Here is a 22220-nt window from a genome sequence, read left to right as displayed (position 1 = left end):
GAATCCCCCAGCGAGGGAGGGTTAGAGACCCGTCCGCCCCGTCTCGCCTCAGAGGGAATATTAATAAACTGAGAGTAAGGTTCCATGGCAAGCGATCCTAATGAGAAAAGGAGTCCAAAATGGGCGGGAGCTTCTAAAAAAGGAAATTCTAAAGGCACAATTGCAAACAATTCCAATGTGGCTTCACAGAAAGCTTACACATGACCTGAAAACAAAAAAGGGCACATACAGGAAGTGGAAGGGAGGCCCAGACTGCAAAGGAAGAGTACAGACAGGTAGCAAGGAATTGCAGGGGTGGCATCGGGAAGGCTAAAGCTCAGAATGAGCTGAGGTTAGTGAGAGATGCCAAAAGCAACAGCTTTCTTCGGGTACATCCATAGTAAAAGACAGAGAAAAGAAATGGTGGTGGCACACCTACTCAATGAGGATGGCAAAATGATAACAGGTGACAAAGAGAGGGCAGAAGTGCTCAATTCCTACTTTGGCTCAGTCTTCTCCCAAAACAGGGCCTATGACCCTTCTGGCAAACATGAAGTAAATGTTAAAGGGGCAGGGTTGCAGCTTGAAATTGATAAACAAATGGTCAAGGAATACCTAATCACTTTGAATGGGTTCAAATCTCCAGGGCCCGATGAACGCCATCCTAAGAGTATTGAAGGAACTGGCTGAAGAACGCTGGGAACCTCTGTCTTACCTTTGTGAAATCGGGGAGGATGTGTGAAGTGCTAGATGACTGCCACTGCTTCAGCTTCTCCATTATTTGGAATGTTTATCCTGCCAACCCCAGAATTCTCTCAAGGTGTGCATACCCCGGTCCTAAGAAGCCTCCCTGCCCCAAGCCTGCAACAACAGATTTGCATGAATCACCTCAGTTCTTACAGTGCCGCACTGTCTCCAGCAGAGATGTGGCCAAAAGTGTCCTGAACAGTGTGTGGCAATGCCACCACACCTGGGTTGTTTCCCAACAATTTGGAGGGGGGGGTCTGTTTCATATTGGCAATTCAATAATCTATCATCAAAGATTTGTGAGGCTGTATACTCAGCCAAGGACATGTTATAGCCTAAAACTTGCTTTGGAAAGAATCAAAATAAAAGCCCTTAAGTTACTCAGAACAAAAATGCAAATCAAAAATAGTAAATTATTAAATATCTGGGCCAAGTGACATTCTAGGGGTGGCTGTCCTGGGAAAGGGCTGGAGAAGGCTGTTCCCCCCTCCCTCGGTGTGGGCTAAAATCCCTCAGCCAATGACCTCTGCCCGTTATGGATTAACTCATTTCCTTCTTGTCATAATCTGTCTTGGCCACCATGGAGGAGGAGGAAGAGGACACCTTGCCCAAGAGCTACAAGGAGCCCTCCATGGAAGTAAGGCCTCAGATGAGACAAGCGTAGCATGCAATGCTGCGGGGAGGCCGATACGGTTCAGGAGTAAATCTCTGTCAAGTGCTTGCTGGCACTTCAGGTCATTCCTGCACTTTTCCTTCTAGATGGCTGTCTAAGGTGGGCAAAGTGTAAATGGATCACAGCCAAGAAGAGTCTGTCCCAGGAGACCCTCCCTGTGCCCCCTTTTGCACTGCAAGCTGCAACCCCACAGATCAGATGGGGGGTGTAGCACTTATGGGAGGGGCTGGATCAGGTCCCAAGGAAGAGGGCATATTTAGACTAGTCTTGGTGTCTGCCTTGCAATGAGAGTTAGAGCTGTGCATAGACAGACACGTTAGCAACCGTAGTCCGTGCAGATCGGGTAGTTCATTTCCCCCGAGGGGGTGGAAGCTGTCCGGATTCAGCCCTAGGACCTCTCTCTCTTCTTGCAAGGAGAATGACAAAGGGCCACAGCTGGGCCAAATATGCTAGTCTGGTGAAGGCCACGTGTTTGGGGCATGAGGAGGACAGCTGGACGTGGATGGGAGGTAGTGGGGGTTAACATTGGAAAGGCAAGCATCAGCTTGGGAGGGAGGCTCTAAGTGTGACCATGCCGCCTGCCTCAAAGACAGCCTGTGCTGTAGACCAGGCAAGGAACCAGCAGTGGGGAGATGTGGATGCCACAGGAAGGGGGTCAGTGTGAACTGGAGCCACCACCCTGCCCTTCAGAACTGATGAGTGAATCATGCTCCCTCGCAGTGCAGCAACAGGGGTCACGGAGGAGGCCACAAACATGATGGAATAACCACAAAATCCACCTTGGGAATTGAAACTGTGGATTTGTCAAGCTGGACTCCTGGGGACTGGAGCAGGCTTGGACACGACTTGCTCTGTGCTGGACTCCTGATGGCATTCTTTCCAAGGAGGCAATGAGGGGGATTATGGAGGGAATGCCAACGTATGCAAAATGTATTTACTTTTAATCAAAGCTCAAGGAGCAGGGAGTGGAATCCGGATGCTCCTCAGTGGTCCTGTGTTACCTTTTCTTTACCGCATTGCACTGTGAGGGTGAAGCCCCTGGCCCTGAATGGTTCATGGCCATCCCAGCACCTGCAAGAGCAGACTATGCCACGGTCCCCTTTTGCGGAGGGGAGGGGAGGTTGCCCCTTTTGCTGGCAGGAGATGGGGGGTGGGCCGGGCCCAGGAGGGAAGCTGGCCAGAATGGGCAGCCGGAAAGAAGCAGGGGTCGGGGTGCACTGGATCGGCTTCCTCTGCATTCCAGCAGTTTAGGAGAGCTCTCCATAGCAAGGGTGAACTGCTCAGCGTTCTACATTGTTAAAGCTGAACACTGCATTCGTCAAAAAATCAAGACAATGATTTGTCTTATCAGCAAGAAATTGGACATGGCACATCTGTTTGGCCAGGGATATAACTGGGCCATTTTTAAAAAGACTGTCCTTGAGTGCTAAACCTCTTTCTTTGGAAGTCTGTGATTCTGAGTTCACTGGGATTTCTTTCTAGGTAAGCAGGCAGGTTTGCCCTGGAGTGCTAACTGGAGAGACTACCTGGGCATGCAGCCTGACACAGAGTAACTCTGACAAAGGCCTCCTTTTCTTCCTGCACTATCCTTTCTGGGACCTCATTGTTAGGCTGTGACCTGCAGCCATCCCTGGGGAGCTCCTTTCAGAGCAGGCAGACACTGAGTGCCAAGAAACAGTATAGGAAAGGCCCCACCAAAACCAAACTGTGTGGTGCAGGGGTTAGAGCGTTGGACTGGGACCTGGGAGGCCAGGGTTCAAATCCACACTCGGCCATGAAGCGCACTGGGTGACCGTTGGCCAGTTCCTGTTCCTCAGCCTAACCTTCCTCATAGGGTTGTTGCAAGGATAAAATGAGGAAAGAGAATCACCTTGAGCTCATCAGGGGAATGATGGGATATAAATGTAATAAATAAAAGGAATGTGGAGCTAGTGGCATATTTAGAAACCGAGCAAGCAACAGCTTCAAGGCATCAGGGAATTATAATTGCCCTGGGAAACTGTGGAATCTTGTTTGGAGATTTAAGTGGAACAAGGATAGGCATATGCCTGGAATGGCTTACAATGAAGTCAGATGCTGAGTGCCACTCTCCCCCTTCTGTCTCATACATGCAGCCAACTGCTGAGTCAATCTCCTTTCCCAGGAATCCATGAAGAGAGTTTCTTGCTGTTTTACCAGCTTGACCCCTGGCATTCAAAACTTTATAGGGCTAAACCCTGGTGAATTAAGCCCCACGAGACTTCAGATCTCCACCTCTCTCCAAGAGCTACAAGAGGGGCAGACGAGACTGGGAGGAGTTAAGAGAGTCTGAAAATCTGCCTGGCTCTTGAGTTTTACAAAACTTACACCCACACTTTCCCCTTACTTATTACATTTTTACCCCACCATTCCTCCAAAGACCTTAGGATGGGACTCTTCTTCCCTGCCATTAGTCTGACTAAAATCAGCCCAAAACTGAGTGGGAGATTTTACCCAGGGAGGGGTCTTAGAGAGCGTTAAGAGTGACGCTCCTTCTAGCTCAGTATTATCCACAATGACTGTCTGCAGCTCTTCGTGGTTTCAGGTAGGGAGTCTCCCAGGGGAACTGAACATGGGACCTTCCTTCTGTGTGCAAAGCAGAGGCTTCACCGCTGAGCTCCACCTGCCCCTCCAATTGGAGCCATGTTCACAGTGTGAACAGGTAGGCATCTGCCTCACGTTCTTTGTTAGGCCTGCCCAGGCCTCTCTTGGAATATCAGGTATTGCTGGAGACATTTTGGTGTCTGAGTGGAAAATCCAAATCTCCTCTAAGTAATAATAAGGAACTGCCCACCAGAAGGACGTTCACCCGCACAAGTCTAATTGAAGACGATGGGAGATGTGTGACACTCAGGACCTTCCACTGCACTCATCTGTAACATCCACAGGCAAACGAGTGCATTCTGGGTTGCAAGAACAGGTATATTTGGAGGACAGTATTTCTCTGGCAGGGCCCATCACCACTTGAGACAGACTTGCTTGCTTGGGCCCTTTCCAATTAACTTCCAGAGAACAGAAAGGTCTCCTTCGGAAAGGCTCCTCTCCAGCGCACCAGCTGCGACATCCCTGCAGATGCTTTGCCTACATATGGGGCATCTGGGTACAGCAGGGTGTCCTAACTGGGTGCATCCAGCCCTTTGGCCCAATGCTAAATGTGCTTCTCCAGCAGCTGGGGGGCCTGGCATGTTCCCAGCAAGTCAGAGCACAACATGCTCCCCAGGAGAGAGGAGTCCATCTGTACACTCAAGCCTTGCTCCATAAACTGGCACATCAAGGCCGACACTCTTCTCCATTTCCCAGACATCCAGTTTGTTTGAGGAGATGCCACTCACTTCTCATTGAAGGCAGTTAGATGGCTGACCCGACCTCACACAATAAATTGATGGCTTAGCTGGGATTAAAATCAAGATAGCTCCCGCTTTTCCCATCCTCCCTTTGCATGAGCTGCTGCCACTTTGGGACCACCTGTCCATACTGGAAAAAATACAAAAAAGGGGGGGGGGCTGAGGACTAAGCTGCATCCCTCTTTTCCAGAGGAGGGCGATATAATTGCTTAGCTGAAAGCTGTGAGCTATGCTGGTGACTGCTTCCCCATTCCTGGTGCAGTGGGCAAAAGGGATGCTTTGCAGCCTGACTGGCTGTCCCCTGTTGGAAGCTGAACATTGGGTTATGTGGACCTTTGGTCTGATCCAGCCAGGCAGTTTGGATATCTTGCTGCTTTTGTTTATGACACCCAGCTATGGCAGCTAAACGTGCTGTCCTGCCTTCTCCCAGTAGTGAAGGTGTCTGGATCAGGACCAGGGCCCTGCAGCCCCAATTGCGCCGTTTTTGCTCACTCGCCCAACCGGGAAAGATTCAGTCCAAGTCTTCCCACGCAGAACGAGGAGGTGGAATCCTGAACTAGAACGAGGCTGTGTTGTTTTGCAAGGAGCTCGCGGCGAACCACGTGGTTCTTCACAGTAGCCCTGCGAGGCAGGCGAGCCTACGAGACACGGCGGGGTCCAGAGCTCACTCAGTTCTCAGTGTCTAACCGCGACACCACTGCTATGCTGCCTCCCCCCAAGAAAAAAGCGTGGGAAAGAAGGGGCCTGCCCGAGGGGGAGGGCCAGCCCTCCAGCCCAGCATCTTCTCGGCCGGCCGGTTTTCCAATGGTTGGGAGCAGCGACTCTCCCTCCCTTGCAGTGGTACGGCCCATTCATGCCGTCACGATCCCTCCCTTCGTCCCTCTTGGGCTGCGCCACCTGCAGGGCTCTGGGAGAACGGCAGGGCGCCGAAGGGGGCGGGGAAACCGTTTCTCTGTCACGTGACCCGGCCCTCGCTCCTATTGGCCCGCTCGTTCTTTGAAGGCATCTCTGGGGCTGGTCGCGCGCGCCTAGCAACACCAACAGCGGCGGCGGGAGAAGGCGGCGAGCGGAGCGGCCCCGTAGGTAGGTAGGGAGGAAGGGGGAGAAGGCCGCTCTGGTTGCCATGGCGATGGCGGGGGTGGGCTCCGCCCCGCCGACCTGGCTGCGTTCGTGTGAATGCTGCCAGCCTTGCGTGTCGGGGTCCCCTGCGGAGCCCCCCGGCCCTGATCTCCTCCAGGCCCTCACAGCTTGCCAAGCAACAGCAGCAGGTCCCTCGCGCTCCTCCCTCCAAGTCAGCGAACCAGCAGCCCAGCGAAGCCGCCTCCTGGGGAGCTAGCTCTCTGCTTGCAGCGCATCGTCCAGGTGCGGCGCGTTAAAGGAGGTGGCCCTCTCTGCTGGTTGTGGGGAGCGGGCCAGTGGAGGAGGAAGAGGCGGCAGGATCGTGGCTCCCAACACAGAGGATTCCTGGTGGAGCGGCAAGAGCCCGCCCCACGAAGTGTAACACGCAGAGGCGAGCTGGGGAAGAGCCAGATGGCGGGGGAGCTGAGGGGGCGCAGGGGGCCTGGGAAGGGGCCCCTCGAGGAGGAGGAGGAGGAGGAGGAGGGGAGGCGGCGAAAGGCAGCGGCCTCCTTTGGAGCCCACCCTTTTCCTTCCACCACAAAACTCGGAGCAGCAGTGATTGGGATGACGATTATACAGTACATATTAGTCGCTTGATACCCGAAGGCGCCTTCCACAGTGTTAAAGCAACACAAATAAAACAGACTATAAACACATAACAATAAACAACCACAAAACAATAGCACTAGCATCCCCTCACAGCCACAGGAAGGTTTGCCAGCATATTAAAACCAAAACAGCATCTCAATCTATCAGATGCCTGGGAGAAAAGATACATCTCTATCTGGCGCCGAAAATATGTCAATGGGGGTGCCAGGCAGACCTCAAAATAGCTAGTCAAAACAACCCTATGAGGGAGGCTGGCCTGAAAGAATGATACTTCAGGGCAAAGAGGGGGTTCCTACCCACATACAAAGCCGTTCACCCACCAGGGTTAGCAAGAAGATGCCTTAAACAAACAAACTTGATCTTCTCATTTATTTCAAATACATATAGATAGCTTAATTGTAGAAAATGTCAAAGCAGTGTATAAGATACAAACCAACAATATACCAATAAAATATTACAGGCACAATATAAAACAACTATATCAAGAGAGCAGCTAGCAACTGATACACTAACAAAGATTATGGCTAGGTCGATAGTCCAGGAATGCTTAAGAAAAGTATTTATTTATTTACTTATTTAGACAATTTATATACCACTTATATTTAAATGAAACCGTGGACAACATGTTAAACACATTAAATAGCAAATACAACAACTACTACTACACAATCTATAAAATACAATTGGCAACTGAACAGAACATCCTCTTTTGTATCAACTTTAAGAATAAACATTGCATATAAAAATAAACTACAAAAAATACAAGAAAAACCATAGCAAATATAAGCTGAACAAAGTATCCCCTAGGCTTCAATTAAAAAATAATAAAAATCAAGGTACAAAACATTATTTTTAAACATGGTAAATTGAACAAAAGAAAATCAACTCATTTCTTAATCAGTACATAATAACAAACCAAAACAATTAAAACAGCCAGCCCCCTTTACAATAGCAAACAGAATTTCATCTAACTACAGTTGGAAGTAGATATCATTCACTTTCCTCAAGCACACCCTTACAAGATCAGCATTCATCAGACAGATGCACCCAGACTTACTATTTTAACTTACCTCAATTCACACTCTGCAAGCACTCACGTAAATTCAGTCTTGCATCCAAAAAACAATACTCATAATCCACTTCATTCAAACCACTCAAATCTAAATACATACAAATAAAGAATACCCACACACTCTAAATAAAACATTCACACCAAGCAATCCCCCTTGTCTCACACTCAAGGGGGCAGAAAATATCCACACCAGGCTCTCACCCTGGGGTTACAGAAACAGGCAATGACTCTTTCCTCATCTCTCACCCAAGAAACCAAAAATTATTCCAGTATCAAACTTTCACCCTCAAAAAGGGGCAGGCTTTCAGTCAGAACAACCTGTTGGTTTGCCCATCTCCAGCACTACAAGTGCTGAAGTCTTTAATATCCTAATTTCATGTAGACGCTCCTGGAGTCTGAACGGGCAGTGACTAACCAGGAACAAGACCTTGGGGTGGTAGTGCAGAGCTCGATGAAGACATCGACCCCGTGTGTGTCTGCTGTGAAAAAGGCAAATTCCATGCTAGGGATGGTTAGGAAAGATATTGGAAATAAAACTGCCGGTATCATAATGGCATTATACAAATTTGTGGTGCAGCCATACCTGGAATACTGTGTACACTTTTGATTACCTCATAGAATTGTAGAGTTGGGAGGGGCCTATAAGGCCATCAAGCCCAACCCTTGCTCAATGCAGGAATCCAACTTAAAGAATACTGGACGGGTGGCTCCCAGCTGCCTCGTGAATGTCTCTAGTGTTGGAGAGCTCACCACCTCCCTAGGTCATTGGTTCCATTTTCGTACCACTCTAACAGTTAGGAAATTTTTCCTGATGTCCAGTCGTAATCTGGCTTCCTGAAACTTGAGCCCATTATTCCATGTCCTGCACTCTGGGACAACTGAGAAGAGATCTCGGCCCTCCTCTATGTGACAACCTTTCATGTACTTGGAGAATCCTATCATACCTCCCCTCAGTCTTCTCAAGTCTAAACATGCCCAGTTCTTTCAGTCTCTCCTCATAGGGCTTTGTTTCCAGTCCCCTGATCATCCTTGTTGCTCTCCCATGAACCTGTTCCAGTTTGTCTGCATCCTTCTTAAAGTGTGGCATCCAGAACTGGATGCAGTACTCAAGATGAGGCCTAACCAGTGCTGAATAGAGGGGAACTAATACTTTACGCAATTTGGAAACCATATTTCTCTTAATGCAGCCTAAAATAGCTTTTGGAGCCTCATCACACTGTTGGCTCATATTCAGCTTGTGATTATCTCAGAAAGGATATTGTCGAGCTGGAAAAGGTTTGGAAAAGGGCTACCAGAATGGTCAAGGAGATGGAGAAACTTCCCTGTGAAGATAAATTATAACGTTTGGGGCTTTTTAGTTTGGAAAAAAAGTGAATAAGTGGGGACACAGTAGATGTGTATGAGATTATGTATTTCATGTATTTTAATTGTATTTTCATTTATTTTAATGTTTTTGTGATCTTTATTGTGTACAATTTTATTACAGTAGAGCCCCGCTTATATGGCGGGTTCCATTCTGGATCCCTGCCGTAAAGCGGAAAATGCCGTAAAGCGGAACCCCATTGACTTTAATGGGTTGCGTCTCGTGAAAATGGCGCAAAAGAGAAAAAATAGCTTTTAAATTAAAAACGAAAGCCGCTGCATCAGCGGAACGCCATAAAGCGGGGCCCTACTGTATGTATACGTTCGATGTTATTGTAAGCCACCCTGAGTGCCCTATTATAGGGTAGAAGGATGGGATAGAAATATTTTAAATAAATAAATAAAATTATGCATGGCGTGGAGCATTGAGCAGGGGGTTGGACTTGATGTCTTTATAGGTCCCTTCCAGCTCAGCTATTCTATGATTCTAAGTGGATTGGGAGAAATTTTGTTCTTTTTCCATAATAGTAGAACTTGCAGCCATCCAAATGCGCTGAATGTTAGACCAGGAGTTCCCAATAGTCTGTGGACTACCAGTGGTCTGCAAGCTTTATTCAGGTGGTCCATGGCATGTCTGTAGATGTGTGGTTGAAAACGGGACACTGTTGTTGTTGTTTATTAAATGTACTTCCTGGGAGGAATCTCAGAAGAAGCCCAGATGTCAAACATCTTAAAAACAATTTTTTAAAAAGAAGCTTTAAAAACATCTTAAAAAGCAATTCCCACACAGAGGCAGACTGGGATAAGGTCTCTACTTAAAAGGCTTGTTGAAAGAGGAAGGTCTTCAGTAGACACCGGAAAGATGAGATGGCGCCTGTCTAATATGTAAGGGTAGGGAGTTCCACAGGGTAGGTGCCACTACACTAAAGGTTGGCTTCCTATGTTGTGCGGAATGGACCTCCTGATAAGATGGTATCTGCAGGAGGCCCTCACCTGCAGAGCGCAGTGATCGGCTGGGTATATAAGGGATAAGATGTTTTTTCAGGTACAGTAGGGCCCCGCTTTAAGGCATTCCGCTGATGCGGCGGCTTTCGTTTTTAATTTAAAAGCTATTTTTTTCTCTTTTGCGCTGTTTTGCACCGTTTTGGCATCATTTTTGCACGACGCGGCCCATTAAAGTCAATGGGGTTCCGCTTTATGGCGTTTTCCGCTTTACAGTGGGGGTCCGGAACGGAACCTGCCATATAAGCAGGGCCCTACTGTATCCTGGTCCCAAGCTGTATAGGGCTTTGTACACCAAAACCAGAACCTTGAACTTGGCCCGGTAGCAAATGGGCAGCCAGTGCAGTTCTTTCAGCGGCAGGGTGACATGTTGGCGATAGGGTCATTCAAGTAGATTTCACCAGATTTGAATATAAGTGGTTGCTGAACCATTTTTTAAAAATTCCTATATATGTCATTCCTACCCATATTGAGACACCAAAAACACAAATAGATAAAAAAAAAATCTTAATTATTTATTATTTTCTTACATTTGTATCCCACCTTTCCATCAAGTGGTGTGCATGGTTTTCCCCTCCCCATTTTATCCCCACAACAACCCTGTAAGGTTGGTTAGGCTAAGAGACAGCGACGGGCCCAAGGTCATCCAGTGAGCTTCATGGCTGAGTGGGGACTCCAACCCTCATCTCCAAGGTCATAGTCCAGCGCTATAACCATTACACCTCACTTTATGTGGCACCCCTAGAATCATAGAATAGTAGAGTTGGAAGGGGCCTATAAGGCCATCAAGTCCAACCCCCTGCTCAGTGCAGGAATCCAAATCAAAGCATTCCCGACAGATGGCTGTCCAGCTGCCTCTTGAATGCCTCCAGTGTCAGAGAGCCCACTACCTGGAGAACCCGATTTACAGGGGGTTTGGAAAGGGGGGAGGGTCATCTAAAAACTGGCACTGCAAGGGTTTGCATTATCTTTAATTTCTCTACTTCTGTAAATATCAACTTCAAGCAAAAAGGGTTTTATTCACCACAGTCTGGATGTTATTTTTATATAGTTGTTAACTACTTTACACCAAATCTGGGGTGAACAGAAAGCAAATAAAGATAGAAAAAGAACTGTGTTTTTTGCGAACTTTGATCCCAGCATAAGGAGCGTAAGGCTATCAATGGCTACCAGCCACAATGGCTATGTTCTCCCTCCACTGTTTGAGGGGAGGCAATATAATGGGAATGACAAGTGGGGAGGGTGCTCCTGTTGTGCTCATGCTGTAGGAGTTTAATGAGGACCACCAACTTGGAAGGGTTTAAATTAGTGGAATAATCCGAGGTTATCTGTGGCTCTCGGCCATAATGTTCTATCTGCAGCAACAGAGGCAGCACGCTCCTGAACATCAGTTGCTGGGAATTGCAAGTGGGGAGGGTGCTGCTGCTGTGCTCATGCCTTGCTCATGGGCTTCCCACTGGGGCATCTGGCTGGCCCCTGTCAGAAGAGGGCGCTGGAGCAGATGGCCCCCTTTGGCCTGCTGCTGCTGCTGGGGTGTTATGGTCTTGTCAACTGGACACACTTTGGAGCACTCCCAAAGCCTTACAGAGCCAAAGCTGGTGAGCAAATGGCAGTAAGCAAAGTGCCTCCATTCTGAAAATATTATTATTGTTGTTGTTGTTGTTGTTGTTGTTATTATTATTAGGGTTAACCCTAATCATCATCATCATCCCACTCTTCCTCCCAGGAGCAGCCCAGGGCAGCAAACAAAAACACTAAAATATCATAAAAACAGACTTTAAAATATATTAAAACAAAATGTCTTTAAAAACATCTTTTCATTCCATCCAAAACGTCCCATTGCATCTGCTTCTGGCCAATAGTGCTTAGCCTCACCCAGTGTGGCTGATCCTGGGTTCTGGCTCCTGGCAGCATGCAAGGTTTTCAGAGGCATCACTCGAAGTTGAAGACTGCAGTGGTGGGGGCAGCTTGATGGCCGACCCTTTTGTCTTGCAGGTGCTTGAGGCAGAGCCTGTTGGCTTTAACGCCATCCTCATCCTGCTCATGTCACGTGTATCCAAGGCCTCAGGGGGCGGCTTGCCACCTCTCAGTTTCCTGGTGGGGCCCAGGAGGGTGTTGCCAGCGGAAGGAGGGGGTCACATTGAGGCAGCTGACACAGGTAGGTGGAGACTTGTGCCCGTGTTTTGGAGGGAACCCTCCTGTCTGAGGCTTCCAGTTGCTTCTCGCCCTGCCCATAACACACCTGAAATGCCGGAGAAATAGCCAAGAGGAAGAACTGTTCGGGGGCCTGGGACCCTCCCTCTCGTGCCTCCCATCTCTGGCTCGCCTGTAGGGAAACACAGGCAGGTCTTCCCTGGAATGCTGGGGACTAGCAGCCCGCCTCCTGGGCTGGCACCTGACTACTTCTGGAATTGCGTGATGCTGCTGTGAGGCTCCCCAGAGATCCCTTAATTGCATTTGCACCTTTGGCCTGCCACTCGGCTGGTCCAGGCAGGGCGATTTAATCTGTAGAATCAGCAGCATGTTGCAGACAGACCAGGTCCCAGCAGGAGCGGCAGAGGTGACTGACCTTCTAGCAGACATTGCCAGGTGCCCGGGGGGGAGGGCGTGGCAGGGGAAGAACATGGATGAGACTGCCCATAGGGTACCAAGTTGTTAAAGCAGCGCATCCCCAAAGTGGTTCTTTTGCAAGTGGGCATCAAACATGAATTGGTATTGGGACCTGTGCTTTTTAATTTGGTCATAGATGATCCGGAGTTAGGGGTAAGCCATGAGGAGGCCAAATTTGTTGATGATACTCGGTTGTTCAGAGTTGTTAAACAAAAAGGGATTGTGAAGAGCTCCAAAGGGACCTCTCCAAACCGTGTGAATGGGTGGGGAAATGGCAAATGCAATTCAATGTAAACAAGTATATAGAGTGATGCATATTGAAGCAAAAAATCTTAACTTTACACATATGCTCATGGGGCCTGCACTAGCCGTGACTGACCAGGAGCAAGACCCTGGTCGTAGTGAGGAGCTTGATGAAGATGTCAACCCCATGTGTGGCAGCTGTGAAAAAGGCAAATGCCATGCTAGGGGTCATTAGGGAAGGTATTGAAAAGAAAACTGCCAATATCATAATACTATTATACAAATCTATGCTGCAACTGCATTTGGAATACTGTGGGCGGTTCTGGTTGCCTCACCTCAAAGAGGATATTGTTGAGTTGGGAAGGGTGCAGAAAGGGCAACCAAAATGATCAAGGGGATGGAGTGACTTCTTATACAGAAAAGTTAACATTTTGGGGCTTTTTAGTTTAGAAAAAAGGCAAGTAAGGTGGGGCATGATGGGGTGTATAAAATTATGCATGGAATGGAGAATGTGGATAGAGAGAAGCCTTTCGCTCTCTTATAATGCTAGAACACGTGGACATCCAATGAAGCTGAATCTTAGAAGATTCAGGACAGACCAAAGAAAGTCCTTCTTCACACAGTGCATGGTTAAACTGTGGAATTTGCTCCCACAAGAGGCAGCGATGGCCCCCAGCTTGGATGGCTTTAAAAGAAGATTAGACAAGTTCATGGAGGAAATAGCTTTGCTCTGCTTCCATAGTGGAAGGCAATATGCTTCCACACACTAGTTGCTGGTGCGCTCAGGTCCTGCTTGCAGGCTCCTCATCAGCATCTGGGTGGCCACTGTGAGAACAGGATGCTGGACTAGATGGGCCACTGGCTCTTCTTAAACATCTTCTCTCTTTTGCAGGTTCAAGATCGCTTGCACCGTTGGGCAAGTCCTTCCAGAAAGCTGAAACTCTCTTGCGCCAGCGTGTCAACCCCAGCCTGTGGCGCCTGCTTCCTCCCCGCACCACTGAAAGTGCTTATGATTGTGAGGAAGAGGGCTCACCTGGAGGCCTGGCCTGCTTGGCCCAGGTGGAACGCAGCTTTCTGGGGCTGAGCCGCTGCCTCCGCATGCTGGAAAACCCTCGCACAGAGACCTTTCAGGGCCACGTGCGCCCAGGCGCAGCCCAGGACGCCTTCACTTATCATGCTGTTCGGAGCAGCGTGGCACGCCATTGTGCTACGCTCCGTGCCCTGCTGCAGCACCAGCACCACTTGCGCCTCACCCTTCACTACAGCCGCTGCCTCAAGGCTGCCTCCGACTTTGTGCGACACCTGATGACTGCAGAGCGCTGTCTGCCGCTTGATGGCAAAGAGAGTGCCACCTGGGGCCACCAGCTGCGGGGGCTGTGTGAGGAGATGCGCACCCACGCCACTCACTGGGATGGGCTGCAGCGGCGCATACGCAATGACCACTGGCTGCACCCCATGCTGCTGCAGCGGCGTGAGGTGGTGCAGCACATGAAGCAGTCTCTCTCCTCATTGGTGCTGCACGCTGTCCATCTCCTGGAGCGCCACATTGAGGTCTTGCTGCGCCGGTTGGCCCACGCCATCCCTGTGCACCCTGCCCCACTCTCTGATCTCTTCCAGGGACTGGAGATCTACAACCAGGTGGTGAATGATCAGGCACTGCAGCGGGCCTTTGTGGAGCTGCGGGCCAAGCCAGCAGCCAGCTCTGACCTGCGGAGAGGAGCTCAAGGTGGCTCCGCTGCCTTCTCTGTGGAGAGGGTGTTGGGCATCTTAGCAGCAGAAAGGGGCAGGCTGGCGGCCCGCAGGCTACACTCGTTGCTCTTCCGGCAGCTCCAGCAGTTGGGGGCCAGTGGTCTGGAAGCAGCCCCTTGGGGAGACGGCGGTGCTGAGTCCTGGCACCGGGAGGGAGTCTCCCAGACTCCCCAGGCAGGGGAGAGAGCCCTCAGTCTCTCTGTGGCATTGCAGACCTTGTGCCAGGAGGAGGAGGAGGGCCTGCTGCTGGTCCTGGGAGGACTGGTGGCCTCCACGGACAGCCTCTGGCACCACCTCCTGAACCGGCCCAAGCGGGAGAAGCCCCTTGAGGGCCGGGAGTCTTCTGAGGTGCCACGGGGGCCTGGCTCTGCCTCGCTGCCCGGCTGGAAGTGTGTGCGCTGGCTGGATGCCTCCTTCACTGCTGCTGCTGCTGTGCTGTATGCCCAGTACTGCCCGCTCCTCTGGAGAGCCGCTGCCGCTTCTTTAGGCCACCAGCTGGAGCTCCATTCGCCCCTGGCACAGTTTCAGGAGGGAGCGGCTGCTGCGCTGAGCCAGCGGCTGAGCCATGCTCTGGCACAGGGTAAGCGCAGGTGATGCCTGGTGGTGATCATGGGAATGGGGTGGGGCGGGGTGGTGTTTCAGCAGTGCCTAGCTCCCGGCCTCTGCTTTGGATCTCCCAAGTGTTTTCCCCTTATGGATGACTTTGATGCTCAAATATTCCCAAGAAGAAAATGTTGCTTCTCTTGGCCTGAGTCATACTGTGTGTGATTTGACGCTTTAGCATAATTTTCCTGTAATACAGTGGGAGTTCTCATTCCAGTTTGGGGGAGTGGGGGGAGGCCAAGGGGCAGGTAGGGTTCCCCCCAACTCTCTGGGGATAGTTGGCTCAGCAATACCACATGCGAGAAGGATCTTGGGATTGTTGTTGATCACAAACTGAATATGAGCCAACAGCGTGATGTCCCAGCAAAAAAGGCAAATGCTATTTTAGGCTGGATTAACAGAAGTATAGTTTCCAATTGCATGAAGTATTGGTTCCGCTCTATTCGGCACTGGCTAGGCCTCATCTTTAGTACTACATCCAGTTCTGGACACCACACTTTAAGAAGACAAACTGGAACAGGTTCAGAGGAGAGCAGCAAGGATGATCAGGGGACTAGAAACAAAGGCCTATGAGGAGAGACCGAAAGAACTGGGCATGTTTAGCCTGGAGAAGAGAAGACTGAGGGGAGATAGAATAGCACTGTTCTTGAAAGGTTGCCACACAGAGGAGGGCCCGGAACTCGTTTCTTTGTCCCAGAGTGCAGGACACGGAATAATGGGCTCAAGTTGCAGGAAGCCAGATTTCGACTGGGCATCAGGAAAAACTTCCTAATTGTTAGAGTGGTACGACAATGGGACCAATGACCTAGGGAGGTGGTGGGCTGTCCAGCACTGGAGGCATTCAGGAGGCAGCTGGACAGGCACCTGTCTGGTGTGCTTTAACTTGGATTCCTGCATTGAGCAGGGGGTTGGACTTGATGGCCTTATAGGCCCTTCCACCTCTGAGAGGCTCCCGTTCCAACCCAGGATAGACCCAGGCCCTCCTGTAACTGGGCTCTGGATCCTTGCCTGCTTTTGTGGGTGGGAGCAGACAGGCTGCTCTGCCTGGGCCTGACGCTTGTGTCTATGTCTGCTTGCAGCCTGCCTGCCTCAGGAGAGCGCAGAGGAGCTCAAGGGCTTGGCCCTCCACCTGCTTCTGCGTGACGTCCTCAAGCGCTGGGACCAAGGTAGGGGCTGGGGTGGGGGGACTGCAGGAAGTGCTGAGTGAAGGGCCAGCCTCGGGGGAAGGTGATGGGTGCTTTGGGGGGCCCCAGGGGTGTGAGGGTAGCTAAGGTCAGCAGGGGGGAAGCAGCCCTTCTGTCCTGCCCTGGCTGAATGCCTGTTTGGTGCTAGCCACACTCCATGCAAAGTCTGGGGGCACTCTCCCCCCCACCTCATCAGGCCTTGCTCTCTTCCTGGTCCAGGTTTCTGCCGCGCCCTGGGATCCAGCCTGGCTGACAAGTGCTTGGCCCGGCCCGCAGATGCCACCTGCAGCCAGACCGCTCAGCTCTTTCGGAGCCTCTACCTGCCCTTGGCCTTCAGCCTTGAGTGCCTGGACACCCAGCCTACTGAGGGCCCAGGTGAATGTTGGACTGCACTCCGTGGCTTGCTCTTGGCACTGGGTGGGGGTCCCTTTGTCTTGGCCTGCTGAGCCCCAGCAGTTGGCATCGGCTTCCTGCCCTGACTTCCACTGACCAGCTTCCCCCCCCTCCTTGCAGCCGGCAATCTTGCTGTCTCAGGCCTCCGCCTGCAACTGCTGTCACTCTTGGTGGCCACCACTCATGCCTCCTGCTACTGGGTCATGAACAAATCCTACCAGTATTTGGCTTCCTGGTCACTTCCCCAGTTCCTGCTCGTGACCCAGGGAGACTTGCAGGCAAGTAGAACAAGGGGGGCATGGCCATCTAGTCCACCCCTGCCTGCACCCCGTACAGATTGGAGGAGACACTCCTCCCCCGGTGTTACAGTCAGCCATATCTGGGGTGGGTGGAAGGCATGAGAGAATTCCTTCCTGAATTCCGTCAGAGCCAGTTTGTGAGCAAAATGGATCTTCCAAGGAGCCAACCCAAAAGCTAGTCCTTTGAGGCATCAGACTGTGATGTCCAGCTCTGGCCATCTCCGATGCCCCAGCCAGAGAATAAAAAGGAAGGTGCCCTGGCAGGTGCAAAGTGGGGGCTGCTCCAGAAGAAGCTCCTCCTGTTGGGTCCCACTTCCCCTCAAGTTTCTTTCTGCAGGTGCTGAAGGCAGAGACCAACAGGATGTCAGCTCTGGTGAGCACGGCCTTTGCGGAGGATGGGAAGAAGCCGAGCCCCCTCGTCTCTCACCAGGAGCGGGAGCTGAGCCTGCAGGTCCACTCTGCAGCTTCTAGCATCCACGTAAGGATCCTTGGATCCCAGCATGCCTTGCTACACCCTTCTCCTAGCAGCCTCTGGGAGGGCCACCAGGATGCTCCTTACCGACCTTGCGATTGGCTTTTAGTTACGCTGCCAGGAACAGCTGGCGGTGCCTTCCCTAGATTGTGTGGAGGCCACATGGAAGTTCTGCAACCCTGCCATCTCCCCTTTGCTCCGTGGGGCTTGCACAGGAGAAATTGCTTGTGTCTTAGGACTGGGGAGACCCCACAGCCATTGCCCCTCTCAGGCCACCTGCACACACACCCCTCCTCTGTTCTGCAGCTTTTCACAAGCGACGTGCTGATGCTGTTTTCCTCAGACTGCAAGCGCATGTCAGCAGAGATCTTTGGTCAAACCATGCCACTTGGCAAGCACTGGCGTCTTGCCCTCCGAACAGGTCAGCCTGCAAGCCAAACGGGAGCGGAACTATGCCAGGCTCTGTCGTGGGCAAAGGGGGGCACCCTGTCCAATGGCCGTGATTCACAGCTGGTTCCAGCAAGCCAGATGGTGCCCACCAGCCCGTTTCCCATTTCCTTGCTTGTTTATCCATCCTTGGAATAACCCAAGGAGCAGATTGATCCTGCACCCTGGCAGCACAAGCGGCCTGAGCGAGGATTGTAGAGGCAGGGCGGCAGCTTGCTGGAGCTGCTCGCAGGCCAGCTGTGAACCTCGTGTTGGTCGAGCCATACTCCCCAGGATCAGAGGTGCCATGCTGTGGCTCCTGAGCCGGAGAGGCCTGCTGAGCTGATGCCCTGCTCGTGAGCTTCCTGGAGGCATCCGGTTGGCCACCGTGGGGCAGAGGGTACTGGGCTAGGAAGTGGGCTTTTGGCCCGATCCAGCTGGAGCTCTTCCCTCCTCCTGTTCCTCCCTTGCAGATCTGCCTGCCCCCCCCAGCGAGTATGCTTCGGCTGCTGCCCAGACTGTCCTGGGTCAGGTCCTGCAGGGCATCCAGCTGCTGCCTCAAGATGCCCAGGGGGCAGCACTCAGTCAGGTCACGACTGCCTTCTTGGAAGCCTGGATGGACCACATCCTTGCCCAGAAGATCAAGTTCAGGTTAGCCATCGTCCGGGGGAGAGAGGTGCGGCACCTCCTGCCGGCCAAGAGTGGCAGGCGGTGATGCCACCCCATCCGACAGCCAGCCTCCCCTTCTGCCCCATCCAGCCTCCAGGGTGCCCTTCAGCTGAAGCAGGACTTTGACCTGGTGCGTGAGCTGTTGCAGTCGGAGGATTATGGGCTCTCCCCGGAGGTCAAGCAGCTGGTGCTGTCCCTCCGTGTCTTCCAGCAAGTGGACAATGCCATCGCCTGCCTCTTGCAGCAGCCCAGCAAAGCCGCTGTGACCTCACACACTTGGGACGCCTTCCACAAATGCTGTGAGTGAGGCTTCCAGGGTCTGAGTTGGGACAGCAGCACATTGCCTCCTTCTGATCTGGAAGGTAGGGGGGTGGAGAATTGCTGGGGCTGGCCTGGTGTGGTCAGGAAGGGGAAGACACGTCTCTCCCATCCACAGTGGCTCTGCATCATGCTGGGATGTGGCATGAGTAGAGCTGGACTTTCTGCAGGCTGACCAATGGCGATGAGCCGTGAAAGCTTCAAAAGGACCCTCTCTGCTCAGTGGCAGCCTACCTCAGCACCAGCAGGACTGATGCATCTGTGCGGCTGTGAACCAGGAAGCGTCAGCTCTGTTGGCTCAGCCACCCCTGCAGTGTAGGATAAGGCTGACTGACCCTCTGAATACTTCAAAAGTGCTACACAAACACCCCAGTTAAAAAGATCAGGAGAAGCTCCTGCCTGTGAGCGTCCCTTGGGCCAGCTGGTTGGCTGCTTTTGCAGATCAGATGCTGGGCTGGATGGACTCCATGGGGCCCAGTTCTGTCAGGCAGCTTCTGCCCTGACCGGCATAGCACAGGCCTCTTAATCAGGCCGACTCCCTGGAGGACTGGCAGGCTTGGGAAGGGGTTCTGACCTCAACTGCTGCAGAGCCCAGCTCTGAGTCTGATTTCCAGGGCCAAGTCTCAGTCCTGGAACTTGTGAAGAAGTTCTAAAGGAAAGGGTGCCCCTGAGCATGCAGAAGAGCCATGGATCGGGAGGAGGGCATTTATGATTAGGGTGCTGCAGTTGGGGAGGGTCATAGAGCTCAGTGGCAGGGCACCTCCTTTGCATATGGAGGTCCCAGGCTCAGCTCCAGGTAGGGCTGGGAGGCCCCTCTGCCTGCAACCCTGGAGAGCCTGACAGTTCACCGAGACACCCCTGCACTCCCTGGGCCCGTGCCCTCTCTTGGGGCAAGTGGCTTCCAGAGCAGAGATTTGTGCCTTGCTGCTCCCGTGCTGGAAGTGTGTCGTGGCAGGGCTTCTGACCCGGTCCCAGTGGCTTTGACCCTGGCCAGGCCCCCCTCCCTGGTAGCCTATCTCCTTGCTCAGCCCTCCTCCTTCTTCCTCCTCCACAGGCTCCTACGAAGGGATCCGTACGCAGGATGGGGGCCCAGGGAGCCTGAACAGCCTGGAGAGCCTGGAAGGGCTGCCTGCCCAGGCGAGGGCTGCGTTGGAGAGCCAGGCGAGTGACTTGTTCAGCCGTATGCAAGGAGGCGGCTGCACCCCCGAGAGCTACCTCAGCCCAATGCAGCAGGAGTGGCTGGCGCTGCGGCTGCATGGGGGCCGCCGCTGGAGGGTGCTTGCCCTGCCCTGCATGAACAGGCCCTCCGAGCCGTGACCAGGCCCTGGTCCTCCTCTGGGCATCTGCCTGGCAGGCCAGCCCCAGCCTTGGCAGAGTGATCCTTACTGTGCCACCAATCCTGGCGTGGGCTCTGGCTTTCCTGGTTCTCCCTGTTCCCTGGCAGTCCTCTGCCTGACCCTCGTGCCTCACGTGTTCTGCAGCAATAGGGTGTCTGCCTCGCAAGGCTGGCTCAGGTGGAAGCTGCCCTTGGGATGGGGAGGGGAGGGGCCCACATCGAGGCCTCCTGGTGCTCCTCCTCTTCCTGCCACCTGCTTCCATGCAGAGCCTTGTGGCTGATTCTGACAGGTGCTCACAAGAGGGGCGTTGCCCCATTGCGTCTGCCTCTCTCCCAGACCCCGGACTAGAGGACATTTCACGTCGATCAGCAAGTCCTTCAGAAGCCCCAGTGCAATGGGACCGACCTAGTGCAGGTGTTGCTGAGTAACTCAAAATCAGCTTGTGCAGCAGCTGTTGGGATAATGAAATGCGCTTCAGTGCCCAGGTACATGAATGCAGGCAGCACCCCCTGGTGTGGGAGGGGCAGGGGAGTACTTTGGTTTGGGGTTATCTGATCACCTGTTTTCTGCAGTAAAGACTCAAAAGATTGCAACCAGTAAACTCTTGTTTTGATGTAGGAATAAATCAGTTAAAATGTGTGTAACCCATTTTTCTCTGCCTGCCAGTCATCTCTCTTTAGGGGGGAGGACTGTTGTTCAGTAGCAGAACAACTGCTTTGCATGAAGGAGATGCCAGGATGAATCCACATCTCCAGGGAGGGCTAGGAGAGACCCATGCAGAGCTATTGATGCTCAGGTAGACAGTGCACAGCTAGATGGGCCAGTTATGGGCTCACTATAGGGCAGCATCTGTTTCTGTGCATTGTGAGCTTCTGTAAAACAATTGCAAAATTGTGACCCTTCTAGAATCTTGTGGTGCTCCACAGCCCAAGGAGTGACATTTGGGAGCCCTGAGCTGGCTGTGAACTCAAGAGTAGCCCAGAAACCAGTTCACTGGTGGTGTTTTTTTGTTTTTTAAGTTAGTCCTCATTACTCCAGCAAATCCTGACACGTCACACGAGACACACATTCTGATGACACCTGCCTGGCTCAAAAAGTTGACCACAGCCAGATCTGGCCTTCCCTGTTGGTCAGGAGGAAAGCAGCAGTTGCACGTTACTCTGTGCTAGTCAGACCTCGGCTGGAAGGCTGTGCCACATTTGGAAAGAAAGATAATGGAAAAGCAGCTCTGTAAGGGGAAGTTGAAGGCAGGGGACACACGTGTGTGTGGTACGGCTCTTCAAAAGTCATACAGGAGGGCGGTCACAGAGAAGTGGGCAAATGCTTGTTCTTTGCTGCCCCAGAGGGCAGGATTACATTCAAGGGGCTTATGAGAATATGGTAGATTTTGGTTAAACATGAAGAGATCCTTCTTAACCAGAAGAGCCATTTGATAACTGGACCAATGAGCTAGAGGTGTGCAAGCAGAGGCTGCTGGAGAGCCATTTGTTGTGGTCTTGTGCCTCTCTGGATCTCCTGCATTGAGCAGGGCGGGGCGGCAGCTAGATGGCTTCTGGGGCGTCCTGCAACTCAGATTCTAAAACAAACAGAATGGCCTGGGACAGCCAGGCCTCCCTTTCTGTGCTTATGCTCTTTGTGGCAGTCTGGCGCCCATAATCCTAATGTGCAGGTATTGTGTTGTGTGGGGAGGCAGCTTCACGGAGGTAGCTGGAAGCGATGGCTGCTGTGAGAAGCACAGGTTGGGCCCAGGCTGAGGTCTGAAGGCACATAAGTCAGCTCCCTGCTGAAGCGAAGCAGGGTCAGGTCTGGTCAGTGCCTGGATGGGAGACCACCTGGGAACCACATGGAAGCTGCCTTGGGTTTCTAGTAAGACGGGAGAAGCTGGGTATCAGTGAAATAATAAGCAAGGAGGTGGTGAAGGAGCCAGGAAGGCCTGCCGTGAAATATGATCTCCAGCTGCTTTTTCAATCCCTTCCACCCAAAAGGAGGACG

The 22220-nt window shown here is 52.0% G+C and overlaps 1 protein-coding gene across 1 annotated transcript; it reads left to right on the top strand.

Moving 5' to 3' along the window:
- The first annotated feature begins 5683 nt into the window (after nucleotides 1-5683).
- On the top strand, nucleotides 5684-21715 carry CCDC142 (coiled-coil domain containing 142). Its single transcript, XM_061583759.1, has 11 exons — nucleotides 5684-5844; nucleotides 11921-12083; nucleotides 13671-15107; nucleotides 16210-16296; nucleotides 16534-16689; nucleotides 16828-16985; nucleotides 17344-17484; nucleotides 17785-17899; nucleotides 18378-18555; nucleotides 18664-18872; nucleotides 19946-21715. Exons 2-11 carry the CDS (start codon nucleotides 11969-11971, stop codon nucleotides 20206-20208), a joined length of 2859 nt encoding a protein of 952 aa, XP_061439743.1. The 5' UTR covers nucleotides 5684-5844; nucleotides 11921-11968; the 3' UTR covers nucleotides 20209-21715.
- The last annotated feature ends 505 nt before the right edge of the window (nucleotides 21716-22220 follow it).

This window comes from Rhineura floridana, chromosome 9, assembly GCF_030035675.1.
Source record: "Rhineura floridana isolate rRhiFlo1 chromosome 9, rRhiFlo1.hap2, whole genome shotgun sequence".
Lineage (NCBI taxonomy): Eukaryota > Metazoa > Chordata > Lepidosauria > Squamata > Rhineuridae > Rhineura > Rhineura floridana.
The sequence above is the reverse complement of the archived record's forward strand: the minus strand, read 5'-3'. Positions and strand labels throughout refer to the sequence as shown.